The sequence below is a fragment of the Aphidius gifuensis genome, linkage group LG6, assembly GCF_014905175.1.
Source record: "Aphidius gifuensis isolate YNYX2018 linkage group LG6, ASM1490517v1, whole genome shotgun sequence".
NCBI classification, from domain to species: Eukaryota; Metazoa; Arthropoda; class Insecta; order Hymenoptera; family Braconidae; genus Aphidius; species Aphidius gifuensis.
In genome coordinates this window covers 7,027,208-7,051,040 of record NC_057793.1, presented here as the reverse complement: position 1 = coordinate 7,051,040, position 23,833 = coordinate 7,027,208, and the positions used below count along the sequence as shown (strand labels likewise).

At 23.9% G+C, this 23,833-nt stretch overlaps 4 protein-coding genes across 7 annotated transcripts; 1 reads left to right on the top strand and 3 right to left on the bottom strand.

Annotated features, from left to right (window-relative positions):
* The first annotated feature begins 2,988 nt into the window (after positions 1 to 2,988).
* LOC122859201 (protein seele) lies at positions 2,989 to 4,304 on the top strand. Its single transcript, XM_044162624.1, has 4 exons — positions 2,989 to 3,123; positions 3,207 to 3,300; positions 3,377 to 3,699; positions 3,779 to 4,304. The coding sequence occupies exons 2-4, from the start codon at positions 3,207 to 3,209 to the stop codon at positions 3,971 to 3,973; spliced, it is 612 nt and encodes a 203-aa protein (XP_044018559.1). The 5' UTR covers positions 2,989 to 3,123; the 3' UTR covers positions 3,974 to 4,304.
* LOC122859169 (GPI transamidase component PIG-T) lies at positions 4,045 to 6,503 on the bottom strand. The gene is made up of 4 exons (XM_044162573.1): positions 5,222 to 6,503; positions 4,992 to 5,144; positions 4,658 to 4,904; positions 4,045 to 4,587 (listed from the first exon to the last, which is right to left on the bottom strand). Exons 1-4 carry the CDS (start codon positions 6,282 to 6,284, stop codon positions 4,332 to 4,334), a joined length of 1,719 nt encoding a protein of 572 aa, XP_044018508.1. The 5' UTR covers positions 6,285 to 6,503; the 3' UTR covers positions 4,045 to 4,331.
* Positions 6,504 to 11,031: 4,528 nt separating this feature from the next.
* LOC122859175 (TAR DNA-binding protein 43) lies at positions 11,032 to 17,377 on the bottom strand. 2 transcript variants are annotated; one of them, XM_044162588.1, is made up of 4 exons: positions 16,522 to 17,377; positions 15,918 to 16,087; positions 15,684 to 15,824; positions 11,032 to 12,426 (listed from the first exon to the last, which is right to left on the bottom strand). In XM_044162588.1, exons 1-4 carry the CDS (start codon positions 16,757 to 16,759, stop codon positions 11,560 to 11,562), a joined length of 1,416 nt encoding a protein of 471 aa, XP_044018523.1. In that variant the 5' UTR covers positions 16,760 to 17,377; the 3' UTR covers positions 11,032 to 11,559. The 2 variants fall into 2 exon arrangements, with proteins under 2 accessions (XP_044018523.1, XP_044018522.1); XM_044162587.1 differs by lacking the exon at positions 11,032 to 12,426 and adding an exon at positions 12,902 to 14,438.
* A 705-nt stretch (positions 17,378 to 18,082) lies between these two features.
* On the bottom strand, positions 18,083 to 23,623 carry LOC122859160 (BEACH domain-containing protein lvsE). 3 transcript variants are annotated; one of them, XM_044162560.1, is made up of 8 exons: positions 23,606 to 23,623; positions 22,548 to 22,602; positions 21,398 to 21,739; positions 21,175 to 21,318; positions 20,422 to 20,619; positions 20,133 to 20,342; positions 19,479 to 20,070; positions 18,083 to 19,399 (listed from the first exon to the last, which is right to left on the bottom strand). In XM_044162560.1, exons 3-8 carry the CDS (start codon positions 21,605 to 21,607, stop codon positions 18,696 to 18,698), a joined length of 2,058 nt encoding a protein of 685 aa, XP_044018495.1. In that variant the 5' UTR covers positions 21,608 to 21,739; positions 22,548 to 22,602; positions 23,606 to 23,623; the 3' UTR covers positions 18,083 to 18,695. The 3 variants fall into 3 exon arrangements, with proteins under 3 accessions (XP_044018495.1, XP_044018494.1, XP_044018493.1); XM_044162559.1 differs by lacking the exon at positions 23,606 to 23,623 and adding an exon at positions 23,130 to 23,534; XM_044162558.1 differs by lacking the exon at positions 23,606 to 23,623 and having other exon boundaries at positions 21,398 to 21,586; positions 22,548 to 22,688.
* Between the last annotated feature and the right edge of the window lie 210 nt (positions 23,624 to 23,833).

The window sequence follows — 23,833 nt, the reverse complement described above, 5'->3', positions numbered from 1 at the left end:
TTTTTATTATATTTAATAATATATAAATACCAATAATTATTGATAATTAATAGTCAAATCCTAACAAATTACGACATTATCAATTTTACAATGCTTTATCAAGTTATTTATAAAATAATTATCAATGAAAAAAAAATAAAAAACTATTCATATTTTTTCACCTGAAACAATACGTGTAATAAAGTTTGATAAACGGGAATCCTAGAAATAGATAAACAAAAAAAATTGTAATAATAGAAATAAATGTACCAACAAGTCAAACACCTTCGCAAATCGCAGGCTTTCACAAATGAGCCGTAGCCACGGTAAGCGCGTGTCCCTTTCAACTCACACATACGCATATGCGTATGTATTGCCCTGCCTCTCCAAGTGATAAAAACACTTATCTTCTTCATTATATAGAAACGACTTGCGACTTCACCACATGTGAGAATGCTTTTTTTTTGGCCATCTGCTATCTACCTGCATAACTAATTTATTTATTTATTGTTTACTGAAATGAAAATATTAACACAATTTTCAAGATGTGCAAAAACCGCAGTTGAATAGTTTTTATTTTTTCCTAAAATTATAATGTCATTTTTACAGCTAAAAAACGTATTTGAAATTTATCGATAAATTTTTGTATATAATTAAATTATAAAAATTGTATAAATCGACAATGCTCTCCATCAAGTTTTTTCTTTTTTGCATTTATAATAAATTCTATTGCAATAATATCAAGACAATATTGCCATATGAAATTAAAATGTATTAAAAATATATATCATGCTTTTATTACAATTTGACAAATTAATTAATACAAGTACCTAATATAATTAAAAATAATTAATTTTATATTTTATAAATTAAAGTAAAATGTTTACATTAAACAAATCATAACAATTTTCTTTAATTTTACAATGCTTCAAGTTTTTTCAATAAAATCATTCAAGAAAAATTAAAATTAAAATAACTTTTCATATATTTCGTGAAACAGTACCCGTGTCATTATAATTTTAATAGACAAATCTTAGAAATAGATAAAAAAAAAAATCGTAATAATAGAAAATAAAAATGCAAAAATATGAGAGACAGAGGGTATTTACACCTCCTGCACTCTCGAAAGGTGCCAACAAGGAGAAGATCAACATATCTTCAATGTAGTGTTCCCACTTGGGGTAACTAACCTTTACGAACAGGAACGCACCCTTTCCCAGAGAAAAGCCGTAGCCACGGTCAGTGCGTCTCCTATCTCACACCTAGTGATAGCACATCTTTGCTTCTTCATTATATAGAAACGATTTGTGACTTCACCACATGTGAGAATGCTTTTTTTTTGGCCATCTGCTAGCTACCTGCATAACTATTTTATTTATTTATTTATTTTTTGTTTATTAAAATGAAAATATCAACACAATTTTTAAGATGTGCAAAAACCGCAATTGAATAGTTTTTATTTTTTCCTAAAATTGTAATGTCATTTTGTCAGCCAAAAAACTTATTTAAAATTTATTTTTTAAATTATTGCTAAAAATTAAATTTATTCTTGACTATCAAATAATTATTATAAATTGCTAACAATTTAATTCTTTAAATTTTTTCATTAATAAAGTTTTATATTTTTTTAAACTAATACGTTTTATTTATTGACTCAAATTTCTTATTGATAAATTTTCGTATATATAATTAAGTTATAAAAATGGTTTAACTCTACAATGCTCTCCATCAAATTTTTTCTTTTCATTTATAATAAATTCTATTGCAATAATATCAAGACAGTATTTTCATGTGAAATTAAAGGATTAAGAAATATATATACATTTATTACAATTTGAAAAATAAATAAATGTATACCTAATAATTATAAAATAATTAGTTTTATATTCTATAAATTAAAGTAAAATGTATATAACAAAGTACAACAGTTTTCTTTAATAATTGTTTAGTTCTAAAATGTTTCATCAAGTTTTTTCAACAAAATCATTCAAGGAAAAATAAAATTAAAATAACTTTTTATACATTACTCATGTAATTGTAATTTTAGTACAAAAAAATCCTAAAAATAGATGAAAAAAAAAAAAATTGTAATAATAGAAAATAAAAATGCAAAAATATGAGAGACTACGGTGCTTGTGGTCTACTTTTACCTGCTGCACACTCGAAAGGTGCAAGCAGGTAGCGAAGATCAACATATCTTCATATGTAAGGGACCCCACTGGGAGGTACTTCCTTAACAAGAACGCACTCTTTCCCAAGGAAAGCCGTAGCCACGGTCAGTGCGTTCCCTGTCTCTCTTAGTAATAATGAGACATTGCTTTTTCATTATATAGAAACGATTTGTGACTTCACCACATGTGAGAATGCTTTTTTTTTGGCCATCTGCTAGTCATTTGCATAACTAATTACATATTGCACTAATTGTTTTTTTTTTCAAAAGTCAAAAATCAATTGAATAGTTTTTATTTTTTCCTAAAATTATAATGTCATTTTGACAGCAAAAAAAACGTATTTTAAATTTATTTTTTAAATTATATTGTTAAATATTAATTTTATCTTTGATTATTTTTTATAAAAAGCCTTGTTAACAATTATCAAATAATTATTATAAATTGCTAACAGATTAATTCGTTAAATTTTTTCATTAATAAAATTTTACATTTTTTAAAATCTAATTCGTTTTATTTATTGACTCAAATTCCTTATTGATAAATTTTTGTATACTTAATTAAATTTAAAAAATTGTATAACTCTTCAATGCTCTCCATCAAGTTTTTTCTTTTCATTTACAATAAATTCTATTACAATAATTTCAAGTTTATAATCAGGCCGCGAGTAGATTCAAATAAATTGTACTATAATTTTTTATTTATTCAATAATACACAAGATGGCAATACTGACCTAATTCCCCAGGTGTATTTTGTTTGTAATCTAATTTTTCTTTTTGAATGTAATAGAAAAAAAATCCCCCCCTCTTTGATATATCAACAACACAGCTTCCACCACCCCACCACCGTGATTTATTTGATTACACGTGGGCATTTTCAGTTGGCAAATGAATAATTTCAGAGTGACTGAGTCAAGTTTTTGACATAATACATTTGATACTCACTTGTAGCTCAAATACATCTCACTTTGCCACGGTACATATTATAATAAACACTTAAACAATCTTAATTTAAAATTATTTCAACATAAAACATTAATTATAATTTATTTTTTACAGATGAATAATTTTTTAATAGCTGTCAGTATTTTTTGTTTATCAATTGGATTGGCTTGTGCCGATGAAGTTGATTTAAAACAACTAAAATGTTTGGGTAAGTGTTATTTATTTTTATGAATGATAAATCAACTGGATAATAATTTAAATAAATATTTTTTTTGAATAACCAGTATGCCGTTCAAGTATTGAAGAAGTTGAAGGAGTATTGGCTAAAATAAAACCAACACAAGACATGGAAGTTGGTAATTTTCGTTTAGATGCTGATGGAAATGTTATTAAAAAAAAAATACCATTATCAAGATCTGAAATTCATATCTCAGATGTACTTGATGATATTTGTAATAGAATGGATGATTATGTCAGGGCCAAGTACAAGTCAAATGGTAAATTGACAATCATGAAATTAATGACTGAAAATGGACAAATGAATCCTGATATGTCTATCGTTGATATCATTCAAGATGGTGATCTCAACAAGAGTCTCAAGCACTATGTAAATATCCAAATATCATCATGATTACCTATATACATTTTTAATTAATTACTAAATAATTCTTTTTAAATTATTTCAGTGTGAAGAACTTGTTGAATTGTCTGAAGATGATATTGTTAAATATTTCCGTGATGGAGAAACTGATGTTATCAATAAAGTTTGTACTGAGTCATCAAAATTCTGTTCAGATGAACTTCCAGCTGATCAAACACCTCATGATTATGAAGCACCAATTGATGAACTTGATGAATCCACTGAACGAATGGAACTTTAAATAAATAAACTACAAATTATTTGATGATTTAAAAAAAAAATTTTATATTTAAATTTTACACAAAATGTAATATTTGTTCTTCTTTTATTGACAATAAATTTCAATGATTTTATAAATTATAATGTTGGTGGAATTATAATTAAACTGTCCTTGAAAAATGTAGATAGAAAAAAAAACAAATTTTAATCTTTAAACTGATGATATTGAGAATAAAACAAACACTGCTGTTTTTTTTTTTTTGTTTAAATTAATTTGAACTAGTTGAACGTTGTCTTAATCAAACATTACAAAACACTCACTGATAAAAAAAAAAATACTAATGAAGATAAGCACCTTTTGTAATATGAATTATTTAGACTTAATCTTGTTTTGTTTTATCACCAAATAATTTAGCTTTAATAGCTAAAATAATTTTTCCTTTCCAGTCAGTTTTAATAATTTTTAAAACTAATCTTTTCGTTGAAATATTATGAAGTGGACCAAATGCCAATGCAACAGCTGTACATGCCAGACAAATAACATTATATGGCATACTAAAATCAGGTGTTGGAAGACTTATTAAAATTGTTTCAGTTCTCAATTGAACCAAGTAACCAGGTCTTGATGCATTAAAACTGTAAAATAATATCAAAAATTAATTAAAAAATAAATCAACAATAATATTGATTTAAATAAAATATTAACCTGGATGTTATGGTGCTTCCATCAATTGGTAGTCCAGTATAATTTCTAGCAATTGGAAGATATGCAGTTATAATTGCTGGACCCATGTAAAATCCATGATTAGCATCAGGTGGATATTCTTGCCATTTTAAAAATAAATAATCCATTTCAATTGAAAATTTTGTAACAGAATGTGCTGGTAAACGAATAATCAATTCAAGATAATACGGCTGGAGTCTTTCTTTTCCAGGAGAATATTTAACAACCACTGCAAAACACAAATAATAAATTATTTTTTATAAATTTAACCCACAAATTTTGTTTATCTTATTTATAATAATTAAAATATACAAACATGGCTCAATATTTTCTTCATTTCTTGTTATTTTAATTGTATGTAAATACACTGATAAATACCATGGTATATTTTCCAATAAAACAACATCAATTGCTTGCCAATGATTATTATAAAGTTTAGTTACTAAACTACCTTTCTCCTGTCCAAATCCTGTAACAAAACAAAAAGTAGAAAAATCAGCAAATATTATTGACAAATAAATTCAATAATTAAATCAAACAACTCACCAACAACATATCTATTTGCTGATAATATAGCTGGATAATTAATTGATGTAGTTCTTGATTTACTATGAACAGCAGTTATACTAAATAATCCATTCTTTGTAAATTTTTTAACATCATAAACAGCAATTTCATGACGTTGTCCACCTCTTAAACTAACAATAACATCACCAGGTTTTGGTGTTAATTGATAAATATGAACAGTATTATTTGTTGATGTATCAATATAAATATTACTCAATGTTGCTAATGGACATGAACCTTGTAAACCCATGCCAAATAATTTTCTAATTGACCAATCTTGATTATAGTCAATCATGTTATCATAAACAAGTGTTATTGTTTGTTTAAGTTCAATTGATGTTTTTGTACATGCTGAATTAGCACATATCAAACGTACATGTATACCAACTGAATGATAATTTGTATTATGTATATATGCTGAGTTGAGTAATGTTGATAAACCTTTTTTAGAATCACATGGTAATAATTTTTTAAATGGTGTTAAATTTTCAGTACATACTATTTCACGTGGTAATGATGAATAACGTAGTTGACTTGTATTATAAGGTTTTGAATTAACACCAAGTGGACGAAAACTAAAAGCTGGTGACATGCTATTTGCTGAATCAACAAAATTTAATGATGCACATAATAAACCAGATAGGGCATTTGTTAAACCTTTCCATTCTTGATCAACATTTTTAACATTTTCATTGAACCAAGCATAAATTTCAGTACCTGGACCAGCATCAACAACTGGATAACCCCATGTTTTATAACGCCAAAGACCTTCTGTTAAACTTATGTGTAACTCGTCAATATTATGCCTGTCAATAATGACAGCAAGACCACGAGGAAATAAATGTGAATGTTCAAGGTATTTTGTTTCTTTTGGAATATTCCAAATTGTTGTGAATTGAAAGTGGGCTGATACATGACCAGATGGTAATGGTTTTATAAATAATTCTTCGTTAAATGAATCATCATAATTACTTGTTACTGAATTTGTAAAAATTATTATTAATAATGATGCTATTATTGTTAATTTATTTGAGTTTGGCATTGTTTGTTTGGTTTGTTGTTTATTTTTTTATGTCACTTTGATTTAGTTACAACAATTAATTTGTAAATAAATTAACGGCTTTTTTTATAATTAAATACATTATTTAATTATTTATTGTTTATTATTATTGTTTTGTTTATTTATTTACTCCGGACAATGTCAATATAAATATTACAGTTTTATTTACTAGGTTAAGAATTTAGGATGTTTTGACAGATTGAAATGTTTTTTTTTTTTTGTGTTTTGTTGATTCCAATTGTACCAACATTAAAATCAAAAATTTATTATTTTTTTTTTTTTTTACGGGAATAAAAATGGCTGTTAATTTATATTTAAATTTATAATTTGTTTGATTAAATAAATTTCTATAATTGGAATTATTTAAAAGTAATTAAAAAAAAAATATTTGAAATTTATTTTTATTTAATTTTAATAATATATTCTTGTTTTATTTTAAAACTTGAATTAATTTTAAACAATTTTTTTTAATTTAATTATTAATATTGCATTTAATTGTTTATTGTTCATTCAATTATTTTATTAAAATTAAAACTATTATTCAATATACTTTTACAAATTAAATTTGTAATAAAAAAAAAAAAAATTTATTAAATTTAATTTCATTCTTGATAATAATAATTATTGTACGTTACCTTTTGAAGATTCAAAATTACATAAACATTTTTTTAATACTATTAAACAATAAAAAAAATAAAATTTAAACAATTTAATTTTATCCTGAAAATTAAAGAAAAATTAATAAAAAAATTTCAGTGTAATTTATTTGATTGATTCTTTTTATTTGTTGCTAATTTTATTGTGATTTTTTAAGTGTTATAATTAACATGGTAATTAACATAAATCTTTGATAACATTAATATTTCAAAAAACATAAAAATTAATTGATCAAAAAAAAAAATGTACAATCATCTGCAAAACGACTTAATAATTTCATTTTTCACTCATTCTTTGATATTATTTTTCAATATTTATTCACAATAATTGATTGTACCTTTTATTTATAAAATAATAATCAAATTGTTTTTATTCTTTCACATAAACAATCCAAAAAAATATTTACATATCTTGATGAAAAATTAAAATCATTTTAGGCAATATTGTTATTAATTAATCATTATAATTTTCTTTTTCAAATGAATTTTTTTAATCCAACAAAAATGTGTTACAATTTAATCACTCACAAAATAATAAATATTATAATTAATTAATTTCTTTTGATTGATGAACAAGTTAATAGCTGAAAAATTTATAATTTTTAAATTTTATATATTTATTGAAGAAGATCTTAAAATTACAATAACTGTGATTGCCAAAAATGTAAAAAACAATTTAAAAAAAAAACCATTATTTACAATTAATCATTTGGTTTCAATTATCATCTGGCAGATTGAGAAAAAAATTAATATTATTACATTTAAAGCAATAAAAAAAAGTTTCGAAAATTGTGAAAATTATTAATTTAATTTAATCTCATATGATTGTTTAAGAAAATAATATTTTTATCTCAATCTGTCTGACTATTTTGTTAAAAAAATTACTTACAAAAAGATTTTAAAAATAAAATAAACAAAAAAATACAAATTGATTATCTCTCAATTGAGAATATTATTAAATATTTTATTTATTTTTCACATTTTCCATAGTTGTTATAATTAAATCTGGCTTTTGTCGTTTTACATAAAATTGTAATAAAACTTTCAAATGTTTATTGTAACCGCAACATGAAAATTCATCATGGATATTTACAAATATTTCATATACGATCACTTCCAAATCGCTTTTTAAATTTATTTTATTTGCAAGGCAACTTTTGAGCAATAATTTTATTATATTTTTTTTTATTTTAAATGTGTATTTATTATTTTTTTTTTCAATTTAAATTAATCTCACCTATTCTAATTGACTTAGTACATTATAGAAAAATTTCTATCTATTTGAAGAAATAATGAGAGTAATAAATTTTCGCAATATATTTCGATTTATAAATATTGTATAATAAAATTCTACAAGACAAAAATTTAATTATCATCTAAAAAAATTGTTAATTATTTTTCTCATTATATTCGATTGCGATTTTCTATTATATTCAATTTTAATAATATTTTTACACAAACGGTTTGGAAGGGACCGAATCTCAATTATTTTCAAAACTTACTAACGGTTAAAATGTTTGTTAAAAGTTGTCTTAAACTACAGTCTTTGTCGATTTAGTCATTAATTTAATCATTGTAACAATATTATAATAAAGTTTTTTTTCTTTTCATAATTATTTTCCATCTGATTATACACACTTGGTAGAAAAAAAAACAAAAAAAAAAACAAAACATTCTTTATATATTTCAGTCAGATTGTATATTTAAAAAAATGATAAATAAATTAATAAATAATTATTAATTATTATTCATACACACTGACTTTTGAATAATAATATTTATTCATATTTTTTCTATTAATTAACAACGCTCTAATTCATATCACGTACCTTAAAAATCCATTCGTCAGTCAGTTACAATGGCACTCATGTTATCATCATTTTACCATTTAAAAAAAAAAACAAAATAAAATTATTAAATATATTGACGTTTATATATCAGACAAACTTTCGCTTCTGTAGTTCTCAGACGACCATTAACAAATACATTCAACCGATTCATACTCACATTTAATTCACGTTCTTAATTCAATCCAATCGGGCCACTAATGAATCTTCAATCACCATGATTACTCAATTAAAAAATAAAACACATAATAAATAATAAATTAAATAAATTATAATTATTAATCATCTCGTTCATGTCCATAATATTTTTAAAACAAAAACTAATAATTTACAGATAAATAATAAAAAATTTCAAATCATAATTAAATTTAATTTTGAGAAAAAAATTAATTATGAAAAATACAAACAGCACACACAATCACGTATAAGAATTTATTTTATTATTTTTTTTTTTTGTTTACTTAATAAGTGATTTTATCAATATTATTATTAATAAATTAGTACAGTGTAACAGCAAATTTTGGTGCTCTGATTTTATTTTTTTAATTATAATTATTTTTAACTACCATATTTTGTTTTTTTTATATTTTATTATTTTTTCATAATTATTATGTTAAAAATTTTCACAGTGATATTATTTATTTATATTGACTAAAAACAATTTTTTTAAAAAATTTATGAATTATTTATTAAGTCGCTATTATTGATCAATATTAGAGTCTTTTTTTTTTAATTTTATTTTTAAATATTCGTGTTAATTAAACAACCCGTTTAGTTATTTTAAAAATTTTTGTCTATTTTTTTTTTTTTTTTTTTTCTAGCTTAGTGTGAAATGAAAGAAAAAAATAAAAGTATATATATTTATTAAGGCCAGCTTTAGAAGATGAAAATTAAAGAAAAAAAATTTTCATGAAAATTTGTCAGAAATAAAACATATCACTCTTTCGGGGCTTTTTTCTTTTTTTTTTTTTTACTATCACTTTCAAACCATTCAAATTGATAATTAATAATAAAAATAATATTAAACTGTATACAAATTTAATTATGTCTTTCACACACAACCAATCAAATAATTTATTTTTCAATCTATTTTATTATTTCGTTTATTCTTTCCTTTTTTATTACTTTATTTTGACTCTTATTATTTTTATTTTTGTTATTAATTATTGTTATTTAACACACCAACGCACCAGTGTAAAATATTCATACACAAAAATCTTACAATTATTGTGTATCACACTAAATACCTACAAGATAATAATATAACACTAAAAAATTTGCTTTAAATTAATTTCAAGTTTGTTGTTTTTTAAATTATCTATTTTATTATTCTACTCCATCATTAATTGTTTTTTTTTTTATTTAGTAATAATCACAATTTAACGAAGAAAAAAAAAAATCATAAAATTATAAATATTGTTTGTTATTTAATTTAATTGAGTAAAATATTTTGCTTCCCCTTAATGATGGATAGAAAAATTTATATTTTCAATTTCTATTATTTTTTAAAATAATATTTGTATTATTATTTTTCATTTAATCAACTTTAAGCATGTTAAAAAATAAGTAACGCACTTTTTTAAAATTTATTTTTTGCATCAATTGCAAGTATATAGCTTTTTAATTCATTAAAATTTTTAGTTAATAATGGTTTTTTTTTTATTTTTTGTTAATTGTCAATGTAACACGCACAAACTTGATAATTTAATTAATATATATATCGATCATTCTACGTAAAATTATCGTTGATAAAAACTGACTATTTAACTTACCCTCGCACAATTTATAATAATTATTATTTTATATATTTATTAAATTTTTTTCAGTATTATTCGTTTTATTATTTATTAATTCTATTTATCAATTAAATTGTTTTTTTTATATTTTAAATTTTTTATCGTGTGTCAAAGGGTAGCTAAAAAAATTAATTATTCATCACATTATACAGACGACCATACTGTTTATTTATTTTATCTCATAGCTTCGTTATTTTATTAATTTTGTTTTTAAGTTTCATTTGAATTATTATTTTTAAATATTATAAACACACTGTAACTTTCAGTTAATTCCAAACACATATACGTCACTTTAATTATTTTTTAGATAATTATTAATCTTTTATTATTATTTTTTAATTATTTAAAATTATTATAACGTTAAAAACGCTAATGCACATACACAACATTGACTTGCATTCAGCTTAAGTTTACAATCATTTCAATGCACCATATTAAATAATATTTTATTTTCTTTTTCATATTTTTTCTTTTTTTAAATTAAATTTCAATTATCAACTCTCAAATTAATTTTAAATAATCTTTGTCTATATCTCTCACACAAAATGCCAGTCGATCTTTCTTGATTTTTTAAAAATTAATCTGCTGAACATTTAAAGCTAATAAATATGTAAAAAAATTATTTATTTTTATATATTTTATGTGAAAAAAACAAATGTGCTAATGACAAATCCGTCAAGCAAGTGTTATTTTATAAAAAAAAAAAATCCTCTAATCATCAAACAATATTAATAATTATTTAAAAAATCAATCAAGATGTATTTTGATTTTAAAAAACAACAAAATTCCAATCATTTTAATTATTCATTTTTGTCGACTTTTGTACTTGACCGGATTGGAGGGACGTATTTTGGATGTTTATAATTTTTTTGATGATGAAATTGTTTGAATATTCAACGATGTTAATTGTTATTAATGCCAATTAATATAAAAAAGAAAAAATAAAAGCAAAATAAATTTACTCATATTTTAAAAATGTATTTGATTTTTGATCACGTTGACCAGGATGATTTTGCCATGGTCCTTGTGATGGATTTTGATTATTTTGTCCAGGACCACCACTACCTGGATTGCCACTATTACCATCACCACCACCTTGATTCATCCAACTTAAAAAACCTGAATTACCACTATTACCAATACTATTATTACCAGATTGTGGTTGTCCTGGTGGTCCTGGTTGATTTGAATAACCTTGATCATTACCTTGATTTTGTAAATTAGCACCAATAATACCCCATGATGCTTGATTAAGTGCTGCAGCAACAAGAGCTGGATTAACTGGTAATGCTGATAAATTAATACCACCCATTGCTAATGGATTTGACATACCACCACCTCCACCACCACCACCATTATTTTGTCCAGTAATACCAAGTGCTTGAAGATTTGGCATATCAATATTACCACGATTACCAGGATTATTCCAACCATTTGGACCCATATTATTACCAGAATGTCCCATATAACGATTACCTTGATAATTTCCTTGCATATTATTGTCAATTGGACCAGACATACCACGTCCACCACGCATATTTGTATTCATTTGATTATTATAATTACGATTATTACCCTCTGATTTTGGTGCTGCATTTGATACATGTACTGATACACCTTTTATAATATGATCTTCACCACATAGGGATTGTGCAACTTCTGGATCTAAGAATGTTACAAATGAAAATGCACGAAATGGCTTTGGAATAAATACATCAGTAACTTCACCAAATTTTGAAAAGTAGTCACGTAGATCATCTGATGTTAAATCTTCTGTACAGCGTCCCACGAATACCTTGCATGGTACTTGTTGAATCATTCCCTCCTACACACAAACGCACAATCAATCAATCAATCAATCAGTCTTTTTTTTTTTTTTTTTACTTAATTACTTATATTATTATTAAAAATTATTTAATTATCAAATAAAAAAAAACAAAAAAAAACACAAGTATTTTTATCACTTTGGTTTTATTTATTATTTAATGATTTTTTTAAATTTTATTTATTGATTTTTATATCGTTTGATTAATGCCAATTTTTTTTTTTTTTTTTTTTTTTTTTTTTAAATTATTTTTTGTAATTTTTAAATTAATTGCACAGAGATAAATATTTGGCACCAGTCATACGATATAAATAAATTTTACTGTGAGTATTTGTGTGTGTGGGTGTGTGCTTGGCACTTGAATTTTTTTTTTTTTTTTTTCTTTACTTTTATACTAATTAGAAAAATTAAAAATTATTAAAATGAATAAATCATTTTTTCAAACAACGACTATCAAACTCTCACATACCTGAATTAATTTTATTCATTTTTTTTTTCTAATTATTTATTTTGTTTTTCCATCTTCTTGTAAAACAGCAATAATGTATCATCATATTTTACATTTACACAATAAAACATACAATACAATTTGGTCGTATTTAATTTATAAAAAATTCATTTAAAAATTGTTTATTTAAATGCAAAAAAAAAAACAAAATTATATTATCTATTTTTATGAAACAGTCAGTATTGTTAAAAATTAAAAAATTCAATTGAATAAATTCATCACTATTAATTTTACTAATTCACTTATTATTTTGTTTTTAAAAAAAACCACAAATATTGACAAAATAAAAACCGCGATATATTAAAATACTCATGAAATATAAATATATTTTTTTTGCTACATATTAAATGCATTTAATTAGTTTAAATTTATAAAATTCATTACCAATGTTTTTGAGTATTAAATATACAATTAATTGGAAGAACAATCCAACAATAAAAAAAAGAACACGATAAAACAATAAAATAATCCCGAAATAATTTAATTATTAAAATTGATAAATATTATTAAAGAAAAAAGGCATTTAAAATAAAATAATTTATCATCAATATCTTGAACTTTCAGATGCATGATGATCTCTAGATGGTCGTCGTTTATAATAACGATCATAATAATTTTCTTTAGTTTGATATCTTGAATCATTATTACGTGTATCATTGTATCTATTATCAGAATCATGTTCATTATCATATCGTGAATCATCATCACGTCCATCATTATAACGTCTGTCTTCTCTATTATCAATGGTATATCTTGAATCATTACCATCACGATTATCACAAGTACTTCTATTATCCTGATGACGTCCATCAGTATATCTACTTGTTGTTATAGCTCCACTAACATCATGTCTTCCACCATCAGTTGCATACCTACCATCTGTTTCATAATATGATGATCTATCAAAATTATAACCTCCACCACCACCACCACCGTATCTTCCTTTTTCATGATCAGAATTATCTTGTCCAATATATTGACGTCCTCCTCCACCTCCTCCACCATTTCCACTACCACCACCACTGCTTCCTTCATAACCAGGATATCTAGAGTATTCAGCATCAGACTGATAACTTGTTGGAGCTGTTGACAATGGCTGGATATAACCACCACCACCACCACCATTTCTTGATGATTCATAATTACCATCATCGTATGATGATGAATAAGATTGTTTATCATAACCACTACCATATTGTTGTAATCCAGATGATAATTGTTGTTGATGTTGGTGTTGTTGATGTTGATGGTGTTGTTGATGTTGTTGTGATTGTTGAACTTGATTATCATATGGATAATTTGGTGGATATGATGGATAACTTGTTGTTTTATAATCATAATCTTGTTCATAACGTGGTGCTCCTGATGAATCATTATTTGTTGTTAAAAATGGCTTGACAGCAGTTAGACGACGATTACTTGGTGTATGTACAGGTATTGGACGATAACACTCGTTGTTTTTACCAGTATCAAATTGACGCGCCATCATCATTCCATCAATATTCTGTAACCAGACACATCCATCCCTCGACAATGTTTCGTTTTTTTTTTTTTTTTTTTATTCAAGTGTTTTTGCTTTAGTTTTTTTTTTTTTTTATAAACATGTAACAAAAATACATACATGCACCCACAAATACTCACGAGATACACACTCATTTTAATTAATTTTATTTTTAATTATTGTTTTTTTTATTTTTTATTTTTTGTTTACGTTCAACATAAGTAGTTGAATTTTTTTTTTTTTTTTTTTTTGGTATTAATTTTTTATATTTCCCATTATAACGCGTTCATTCAAAAATAAAATAAAATAAAAAAATTTTTAACAAAGACATTATGTAAGTTACAATAAATTAATATTTTTTTTCACACACGCATTCTTTGAGTCTTTACAATTTTATAAATTATTATAATAAAAAAATAAATAAAAATAAAATATCTGTGGTTGACATGCAGACATATCTCAATCTCAACAATTATATATTTTTATTTTTTTCTATTTTTAAAATATCACCCACACGAAATTTCGAATTTCTTTTAATTCTACACCCGTTTTTTTTTTTTTTTCAAATCGAATCATCTTTTCACGAGCTTTTTATTTTGTTAAATAATTTTTATCATTTTTTTTTTTTTCTTTTTTTACAAAGTCACGATATTATCATCTGATTTGAATTAACCCGATAACACTCATACAAACATTATTCATTTTCCAAAGTAGTAGATAAAGATAAAAAAAATATAAAAAAAAAAAAAGAAAACCAACATAATAATGTATCCTCACTCAAAAATAAAAAACAAAAAATAAATCCACTTTAATTTAAATTTTTTTAGATCAAAATTTTCACACTTTGCATACACAACAATAAAACATACAATCATCATTGTCGCTAAATGTCATTCATCAATTTACACTCCAAAAAATAACTTGAAAAAAAATAAAAAAAATCCTTTATAATATTTATTTTATAAAAATTAATTTCATTCGCTTTTCACTCATTGAGATGTCAATTATTATTTTCAAAATTAAAAGCAACTAATTAACAAAATAAGTGTAAAAATGAAATTGAAAATAATCATCAACATCTCGTACAATCTTTTATGTATACCAATTTGATTATAAATCAAAAAAATTGATTTGTTTTCACATGAAATTTACTCAATTTAAACAAAATATATTTTATAATAAATTAATTTGAATAATGTATTTTTAATAATAATATTTATAAATAATTTATGGGATTATTTAGCTTACCTTGCTGTTGGGAACTTTAACATCACACCATCGTCCATCAATCATGTGTCTTTGTGCCAAACATCTTAATTGTGATTCATAAAGAGCAAATCTTATAAATCCAAAACCTTTACTTTGTCCTGACTTGGCATCTTTTTTTACCTAAATAATAAATAAATCATTAATTTATTATTTTGTCTTTGAAATTAACGAGTGAACATTATTTTCTTTTTTTTAAATAAATAATAGACAAACCTGTGCCATTAAAACTTCGCCAAATGTCTCAAAATATTCACGTAAATTTTGTTCAGTTGTTTTCCAAGGTAAACCAAGAACAATTAAATCAGTACAACGTAATTTTGTTTCCATTCTTTTAGTTTTAGCTGTTGAATTTTCTAAATTATCATCAGATTTACGTTTATTTTCTGTAATTAAATTATATTTTTATTAATTTATCAATGCTTCATTTAAAATAGACATCAAGTAACATGATCATATTTTACAATAATCAAAAATATCAAATAACAAGACAAAAAAAAAAAAATAGACATATCTATTTCTAAAAACACAAAAATAAAAAAACTAGAAAAATAAAATAAAAAATGGCTAAAAAACGGCGCGACATGTCGAAGTTGCATAGAAATGCCTATAAAATTTCTTCAACGAGTTAAAAAATTCCTAATTAATTAATTAATTATGACAATAATAACATTATAAAAAAAAAAAATAAATAAAATAATAATAATTATAATTAGATTAAATTGGTATTTTTAAATTAACATAAATTTTTTCAAGATAATTATTAATGAATATAATAATGATTGTTGTTGAATAATAAAAAAAAAATATGTTTTTTTACCTTTTGGAAAAACGCAGAAATAGACAGCTTTACCCCAGCCATTCTCTGGCGGATGAAGACGACCATCAACGAGACGTACGCCCCGCATTGTTCTTGATTCTGGATTACGATATTTTAATCCACAAGTACCAGGAAATTGTGCAGCAAGAGTTGTCAATAATAATGTACTATCATCTTCAGTTGGTAGTTCAATTGGCTCCTCACCCTCATCTTCAGCAACCTGAATATACGATGACATTTTTACAGCAACACTAATCAAACTAATTAGTTTTTATTTATTTATTTTTTTTTTTGTTTATAACAATTAAGCGTCTTTTTTAAATATAAATAATTTAATTTAATTTAATTATAAATAATTTTTATTCACTGGTTTGCACACGTATCAAAAATTTATTTTTTATTTTCACTTTTTTGCTTCGTTTTCTTTTTTTCTTTTTTTTTTTTTTTATTTTTTCTTTTGGTTGTTGGGTGTTTGTGGATTTCGCTTGTACAATATTTATATTAAAATATTATATTGATATTTTAATTAAGAGGTATTAATTTTATTTAATTGTGTATTTATTATTAATTATTAAATAAATTGTTATTGTTTAAATAATAATATTATTATTATTTTTTTTTAATACAACACAACATACACACACGCTCCGGACTTGCAGTCAGCTCTCACAATCACGCAACACACACCACCTCTCTCTCTCCTCTCTTGGTCTCTCTCATTTACTCTCTAGCTATGAAAATTTATCTCACTTTTTTTTATAGCATTTGTGTGTATTTTTATATGATAGACACAGATACACAGACACACTTAAAAATAAGAGAAAGAAAGAAAGAAAAGGATTATTGTTTTTTTTTTGCATTAGGAGAGAGGAGAGAGCAGGAGAGAGAAGGTGTATCAATGTTTGTTGTGGGGGGTCGATAAACGGAAACGGAAATTACTCGTGGCTTGCGCATACTCATAATATATACATATATAATTTTTTTAACCAACACATACACAATTAATTTTAGTATTTTTTAAACCGCGAATTATTTGAAAATAAATACAAATTTTGTTTTTTTTTTTACTGTAATGATTTTATTTTATTAATGTTTGAATTATAATTTTGTCAGTCTTATTTAAATAAAACATTTAAAATTAATTATTAAACTATTGACAATTATAATTATTTATATATTTTTTTTTTTTTTTTTTTATTAATAATAAAATATAATTTTATTTTTTTATTTAATTTTCCAACATGGCAGCTATAAGTAAACACCTACATTATCGATACACAAAAATAGCGCAGTATAAAAAAAAAAAAATTTAAATCATAATATAAAGCAACAAATTAAAAAAAAAAAAAAATGAATTATTTTTTTTTCTTTTTTCCAACATAATTTTGACTTTTATTATTTAAAACATTTTTATATTTTTTTTTTTTTTGTCGCAGTCTAAAATAGCTGACAGTATAATTAATTAAAAAATAATAATATTAATTAAATTTAATTGTAATCTATAATATAACTATTTACAGTGTTTTTTTTTTGTTTGTTTCTTTCATGTTGTTAAGTGAGCATAAATCGTTAATAATATCAATGAATTAATTATTATAAATACACATTTGATGACATTGATATAAATACATGACATTCGTTGAATTCGATGACAGAATTTCCCCTTTTTTTTTTCGTCTAAACAATGAGTTAATAATAAAACATGCTCATAATGATTCTAACAATAATAATAACATCAAGTTGTTCTTCTCTATAAATTAAACTTTACCTTAAAATTAAATTAAATAAACAAATTATAAAAAAAAAAAAAAATGAAAAAAAAAAAACAGTCTGTATTTTGTAAATTAAACTAAATATTTAAGAATTATTTTAAGTTCAACATGTGCACTGTGTTCAAGTGCAACAAAAATACGTATGTCATTTTTGATTTTCAACAATAAAAAATATAAAGAAAAAAAAAAAAAGTAATAGTAAATAGTCGTTCTAGAAAAATATGAAAAAATCCATTAGCAGAATTTTCCAGCAGTATAAACTGCATCACAATACCCACTAATTGATTTAATTTGTTTTTTTATTTTTAATAATTTTATTTAGTCCTTTTTCTTCTCCCACAATGATTATTTATAAATATATATATATGTAAATATATATATATATTGTTTATAATATTATTTTCATGGAGTTTGTTTGAGTACAGATGAAAATGTATTTGATGAATCAATTGAATTACCAAGACACTTGACATTTGTCGTACATTTATCATTGTCATCATTTAATAAATTATCACACAACCAATCTGGTCCAGATGTAAAATTACCAAGTGATTTTTGTCTAAATTTATTACTATTATTATTATTATTATTATTACTATTATTATTTGTTTGTGATGTAACATTACGAAAAAAATTTAATTTCGATGAATTATTAACAGCTGGATCACGATTTTCATCAGACAATACTATTATTGGAGTATTATCATCATCATCTGATGAACAAAGATCAACTAATACTATTGTTGATGGCTCTGAATTTCGTTGACATGATTTATCTTTTTCATTTATATTTTTTATTAAATTTTTATTATAATTATTATCATTATTATTATTATTATTTTTTAATTTCATACGTTTTTTTTGTATTGATGATGGTGCTGGTGGATGTAATAAATTTTTACGTTTTATACCTGTTATTGTTGATGGTTGAATGATATTTTTAATTAAATTTTCACGACGATAATTTGGTATATATTTTGGTACTGGACTACGATATTTCCATGGATTTTGTTTCAAGTCTTCTAATTCATCAGTTGTTAAAATGTCAAGATGTATATATAAATTTTGACAAGATACATAAAGTATTTGTGATCGTATGTTTAATTCTAAAAGACAAAAAAAATAATATAAGATTAATGATTGTTTGTTTGATGATAGTTTTTAGATGAGAAAAATAAAACATACCAAATTTTTTTCGTTTAAATGCACCAAATGTGTATTTATGAGTATAATTACGTTGTGGTTTTTCACGATTTGGTTTGTATGTTACACTCCAACGACTGTATACTTTAGGTCTATTTAACCATTTTGGTCTGCATACATTATTTAATGCTGGTGCAATAGTGTGTTTTTCAATACGTTCAAGCTTTTCAAGTTTTATATCATCAGTTAAGACACGTGATTTTTTAAGCATTGCAAGACCAGCTGGTGATGAAAATGGTATTGCTGGACAACGTGCTAAATTAACAGTTGTTCTTGTTCTTCTTGATGATCTTGTTGATCCAGCAATACATTTTGATACATGTGAAATTGAATTTGAATTTGTATTAATTGTTGTTGTTGTTGAATTTGTTGTCGTTGACACCAATGATGGTGGTAATGATAATGATGATGATGATGATGATGATGAAGCAACATTTAACACCTCATTCCCACCAAATAATTTAAAGTAATCTAAAAATTTATTTTGACTCAATTCAGTAACTATATCACATGGTGTTACTGGCCTTGAATTAACATCATTTTGTACTGGAACACTGCATATTTTTTCATGATCCTGTTGGTAATTATGTTGATTAAAAAAACAATGAAATTAAAATTTATTATAAATATTTTTACCTTCATCTGATCGAGCTCTTCAAATTCAGCATCACAATTATCACACAGATAAATTTCATGTTGAGAAGGCTCAGGTTGTATAACAACAAGAGATGGTCCATCAACTTGTCTTCTTTCTTTTGTTTTTGATTTTTTATTTTGTAAATTTGATGTAGCCCCATTTGGTGGTAATAATGAACGTCTGGGACTTTCAACAACCTTGTCATAATCCTATAATTAAATTAATTATATTAATTAACAATCAAATAATTTAATTAATAATAAACCATATTTGTTATTAATAACAAACCATATTTTCATTACGAAATGTTGCCAGTAATTTTCCAGTACTTTTGTGGTAAAGACTTGTTGTCGAGTCCCAATTATTGACATAGCGAAGCTTTTCTCTTGGATATTGAGCGAGGTATTTACAGAAACGTAATAAATATTCACTGCTATGATACGTATAACATCTAGATACTAATTTTTTTAAGTTTATCAGCCATTCCTAAGCATAAAAAATTTCATTATTCATAAAAATTACTCGTAAAATTTATTTAAAAAAAAAAAAAATCATTTATATTTTTTTATATATTCAATACGCGTAGCTAAAAGTTTTTATCTAATCTAAACCACATTTGAAGATATGAAAAAAGAAAAAAAAATTATTCAATACTAAAATCATCATTATTATAATATTGAATTTTTTTTTTTTACATTCTTCAGACAAAGCAAAGGCAGAGTTCTAAAATAAAACATTGAGCTACGTAATTTGACCGCTAGGCTGACCAACGCACTCGACTTCTTTGTCGTGTTCAACTCTGTTCAACTCATGACTTGACATTAGACGGCCATTTTGTCGACACATCATATGATCTGTTTGGCGTTTTAGTCCACGTATTAATAATTAATAGAATATCCGGCTTGAATGATTTATTTTTAACCCAAAAAAATTATGATAACATTGAAATTACTGGATTTTTTTTTAATAAATAAAGATTCAATTTAATGATAAATGAAATTCAAGATTTATCGATTAAAATGAATTTACAAATACACTTACGTTGCTGACTTTTGAAGGTCTGATAAATGGAATTGAGTACTGAATTTCTTCAGGCCACCATGGTGGTACACGACTCAATGTTGGAGCATTTGGACCACCATATGAACATTGCACCATAAATGTTATGAATTTTTCCAATTCTGGCTGTTATTACGAAAATTAAATTGATAAAATTATTATACAACAAGAGACAATGTTTTATTGATGAATTTTATTGAATTACCACAGATATTTTGTCAAGTGATGAAGGATATCCACTGGCAAATAATAGCGGTAAATTGTAGGTCATAGAACATTCGTCAACAATATTTTCGCTATCTGATACAATACCACCAGTGGCAGCCATCATGATATCATCAACATTATTATTTGGGACATGCTCTTGTCCCAATCCTACCCCATAGCCATCCTCCTGAACAGCAGAGAACCTCATTTTTTTTCCAACATTGTTCTCATTTAAATTATTTTATTTTTATTATAGAATACGTAGCAATAATACTCCCATATTATTTTTTTTGTATATTTTATTTTTATTTTTTTTTCCTAAGCTGTCACGCTGATGTTTCTATTTTTCGAAAAATTCAACAAACAAAAAAAAAAACAAAATCATAATAAAATAATTTTAATATTTACTTTTAAAAATTAGATAAATAGAGAAAACAAATTTAAATACTGAAATTTATGAGTCATTTATTCTATTTATTTGGCTGGATATTAAATTAAGATTAAAAATTTTTTTTTTCAAAACATAAACATTTTTCTTAATCTTCACAAAATAAATGTTAATTTTTCGAGAAAATATTACAAATAAAAACATGATGATTGATACAAGAAAAAATAAAATCAAAATAAATAAATTTGAACTTTATTTTAGTAGCTAAATTATCACTTTTTTCTGAACTAATTTCGGAGTTTTTTTTTCGCCAAAAACGACAAAAATCGGCAAAATTCCAATAAAAAGATCAAATATTAATAAAAAATTAATTCAAAATAAATAATTCAAATCAAAATCAATTGAAAATAAAAAATTACATTTATATTCAAAAATTGATACAAATTTTCTGAGCTAGATCATAAAAAGAATTTTTTTTTTTATTTTTTCGTTACCTAAGACGCGAATTTTTGCCTCTCTCTCTCTCTCTGACACGCTCTCTTCCTCTCTCGCTCTCTCTCTCTCTATATATATACAATCTTAAATTATATACAAGACAAAATGCATGCATGCCTACTTTCTTTTGTGCTTATTTGATGACAAAACAAATAAAATAAAATAATACTCCTAATAAAATCAGCGCCTTATTATGCCCATCATGACTATTAAATGAAAAAAAAAAAAAAAAAACATAATTTAATTATTAATATTTAATACATACCCAACAAATTTTTGGATCCATACACATATAATTTTTCAGTGTCAGCATAAATGACCTGATGAAAATCAGGAAAAAATTAATAATATTAAAACTGATTTTAATTTGATATTATTATTTTTTTTATTCAGGTACAGCTGAATTTATTTATTTATTTATTTATTTATTTATTTATTTATTTATTTATTTATTCATTTTTAAAAAATGTATCTAAATTTATATTTTTATCTATGATTATTTTTATTTTTGTCACAAAGTAGACAGGTTATTATTATTTTTCTTATCAATTGTAATAAAACCCGCCAATTAATGACTTGATTAAGCTCGTAAAAAGGAAATTCCCCGCGCACATTATATTGAGAAACAAAATAAATAAATAATATTGTCTAAAAATCATAGGTTAAACATTATTTTTTTTTTTTTTTCTTCACACTTGAAATTGATCATCTGTTGATACTAAAATTTTTTTTTTTTTTTGACATTCTTGTTAATTTACTTGGTGTTTAAATACAAAAAACAACAACAACAACAACAACAACAATTTATTATTGTTATTAAAATTGAGAAAAAAAAAAATTAAATTACTTTTTATTTTCGTTTTTTGGGAATAATTCAATACTACACTTTTACGTATTGGGAAAAAAAAAAAAAAAAAAAAGGGCCTTGATAATTGACAGCTCCCACTTCTGCGTGCACTAATATCTTAACAGTCAGTGTCGCCAAAAGCTAAATTTACACACTCACATAACACACGGTTCATGATAGACTGACCATAAAATGGCGTCGAGAAAAAAGCGCGCTACCCTCCCCCCTCTCTGACACACACAATGACCACGTCTATTTACACCAATTTTTCACATATTCATTATTATTTTATATATAATTTAATATTAATTTTATAAAATTATTATTATCCTTATTTAATATTAATCTAATTTGCAATTTACTATATTTTTTTTGTGCAAATTATAATTGATTTTAATTTTTAAGGTATACACACAGTTGCACCTTAAGGCTACTTAAGGCCCTTTTTTCACACAACTTTGAAGTAAACTACTTACCTCAAAAAATTATATGTAGAAAATTTTTTTTTTTCCTCTTTTCTGCTACTTTTTTTTGTAGTTTATCGCATACATTTGAGAGGGGCTGGAGGAGGGAGGGGCTAGACAAGAAAAATGAGAATTATTGCGATCGCAGCGCCATAAAGTAGATAAAAAAATAGTTTAATGTAGTAATAATTATGTTTAATGTTTTTTTTATGAATTTTTCTTATCAGTTGTCTGTTATTT

Excerpts from the sequence above, each read along its gene's own strand:
- LOC122859175 (XM_044162587.1), bottom strand. The coding sequence starts at position 16,759 with ATGTCATCGTATATTCAGGTTGCTGAAGATGAGGGTGAGGAGCCAATT. Across the intron at positions 16,088-16,521 it reads TTTCTGCGTTTTTCCAAAAG|AAAATAAACGTAAATCTGAT; the intron begins GTAAAAAAACAT and ends ATTTAATTACAG. Across the intron at positions 15,825-15,917 it reads GCGAAGTTTTAATGGCACAG|GTAAAAAAAGATGCCAAGTC; the intron begins GTTTGTCTATTA and ends TTTATTATTTAG.
- LOC122859169 (XM_044162573.1), bottom strand. The coding sequence starts at position 6,284 with ATGCCAAACTCAAATAAATTAACAATAATAGCATCATTATTAATAATA. Across the intron at positions 4,905-4,991 it reads TGAAGAAAATATTGAGCCAT|TGGTTGTTAAATATTCTCCT; the intron begins GTTTGTATATTT and ends TGTGTTTTGCAG. Across the intron at positions 4,588-4,657 it reads GGAAGCACCATAACATCCAG|TTTTAATGCATCAAGACCTG; the intron begins GTTAATATTTTA and ends ATTATTTTACAG.
- LOC122859201 (XM_044162624.1), top strand. The coding sequence starts at position 3,207 with ATGAATAATTTTTTAATAGCTGTCAGTATTTTTTGTTTATCAATTGGA. Across the intron at positions 3,301-3,376 it reads AAAACAACTAAAATGTTTGG|TATGCCGTTCAAGTATTGAA; the intron begins GTAAGTGTTATT and ends TTGAATAACCAG. Across the intron at positions 3,700-3,778 it reads ACAAGAGTCTCAAGCACTAT|TGTGAAGAACTTGTTGAATT; the intron begins GTAAATATCCAA and ends AAATTATTTCAG.
- LOC122859160 (XM_044162558.1), bottom strand. The coding sequence starts at position 22,595 with ATGCTGACACTGAAAAATTATATGTGTATGGATCCAAAAATTTGTTGG. Across the intron at positions 20,343-20,421 it reads CATTTCGTAATGAAAATATG|GATTATGACAAGGTTGTTGA; the intron begins GTTTGTTATTAA and ends ATTTAATTATAG. Across the intron at positions 19,400-19,478 it reads ATTTAAACGAAAAAAATTTG|AATTAAACATACGATCACAA; the intron begins GTATGTTTTATT and ends TTTGTCTTTTAG.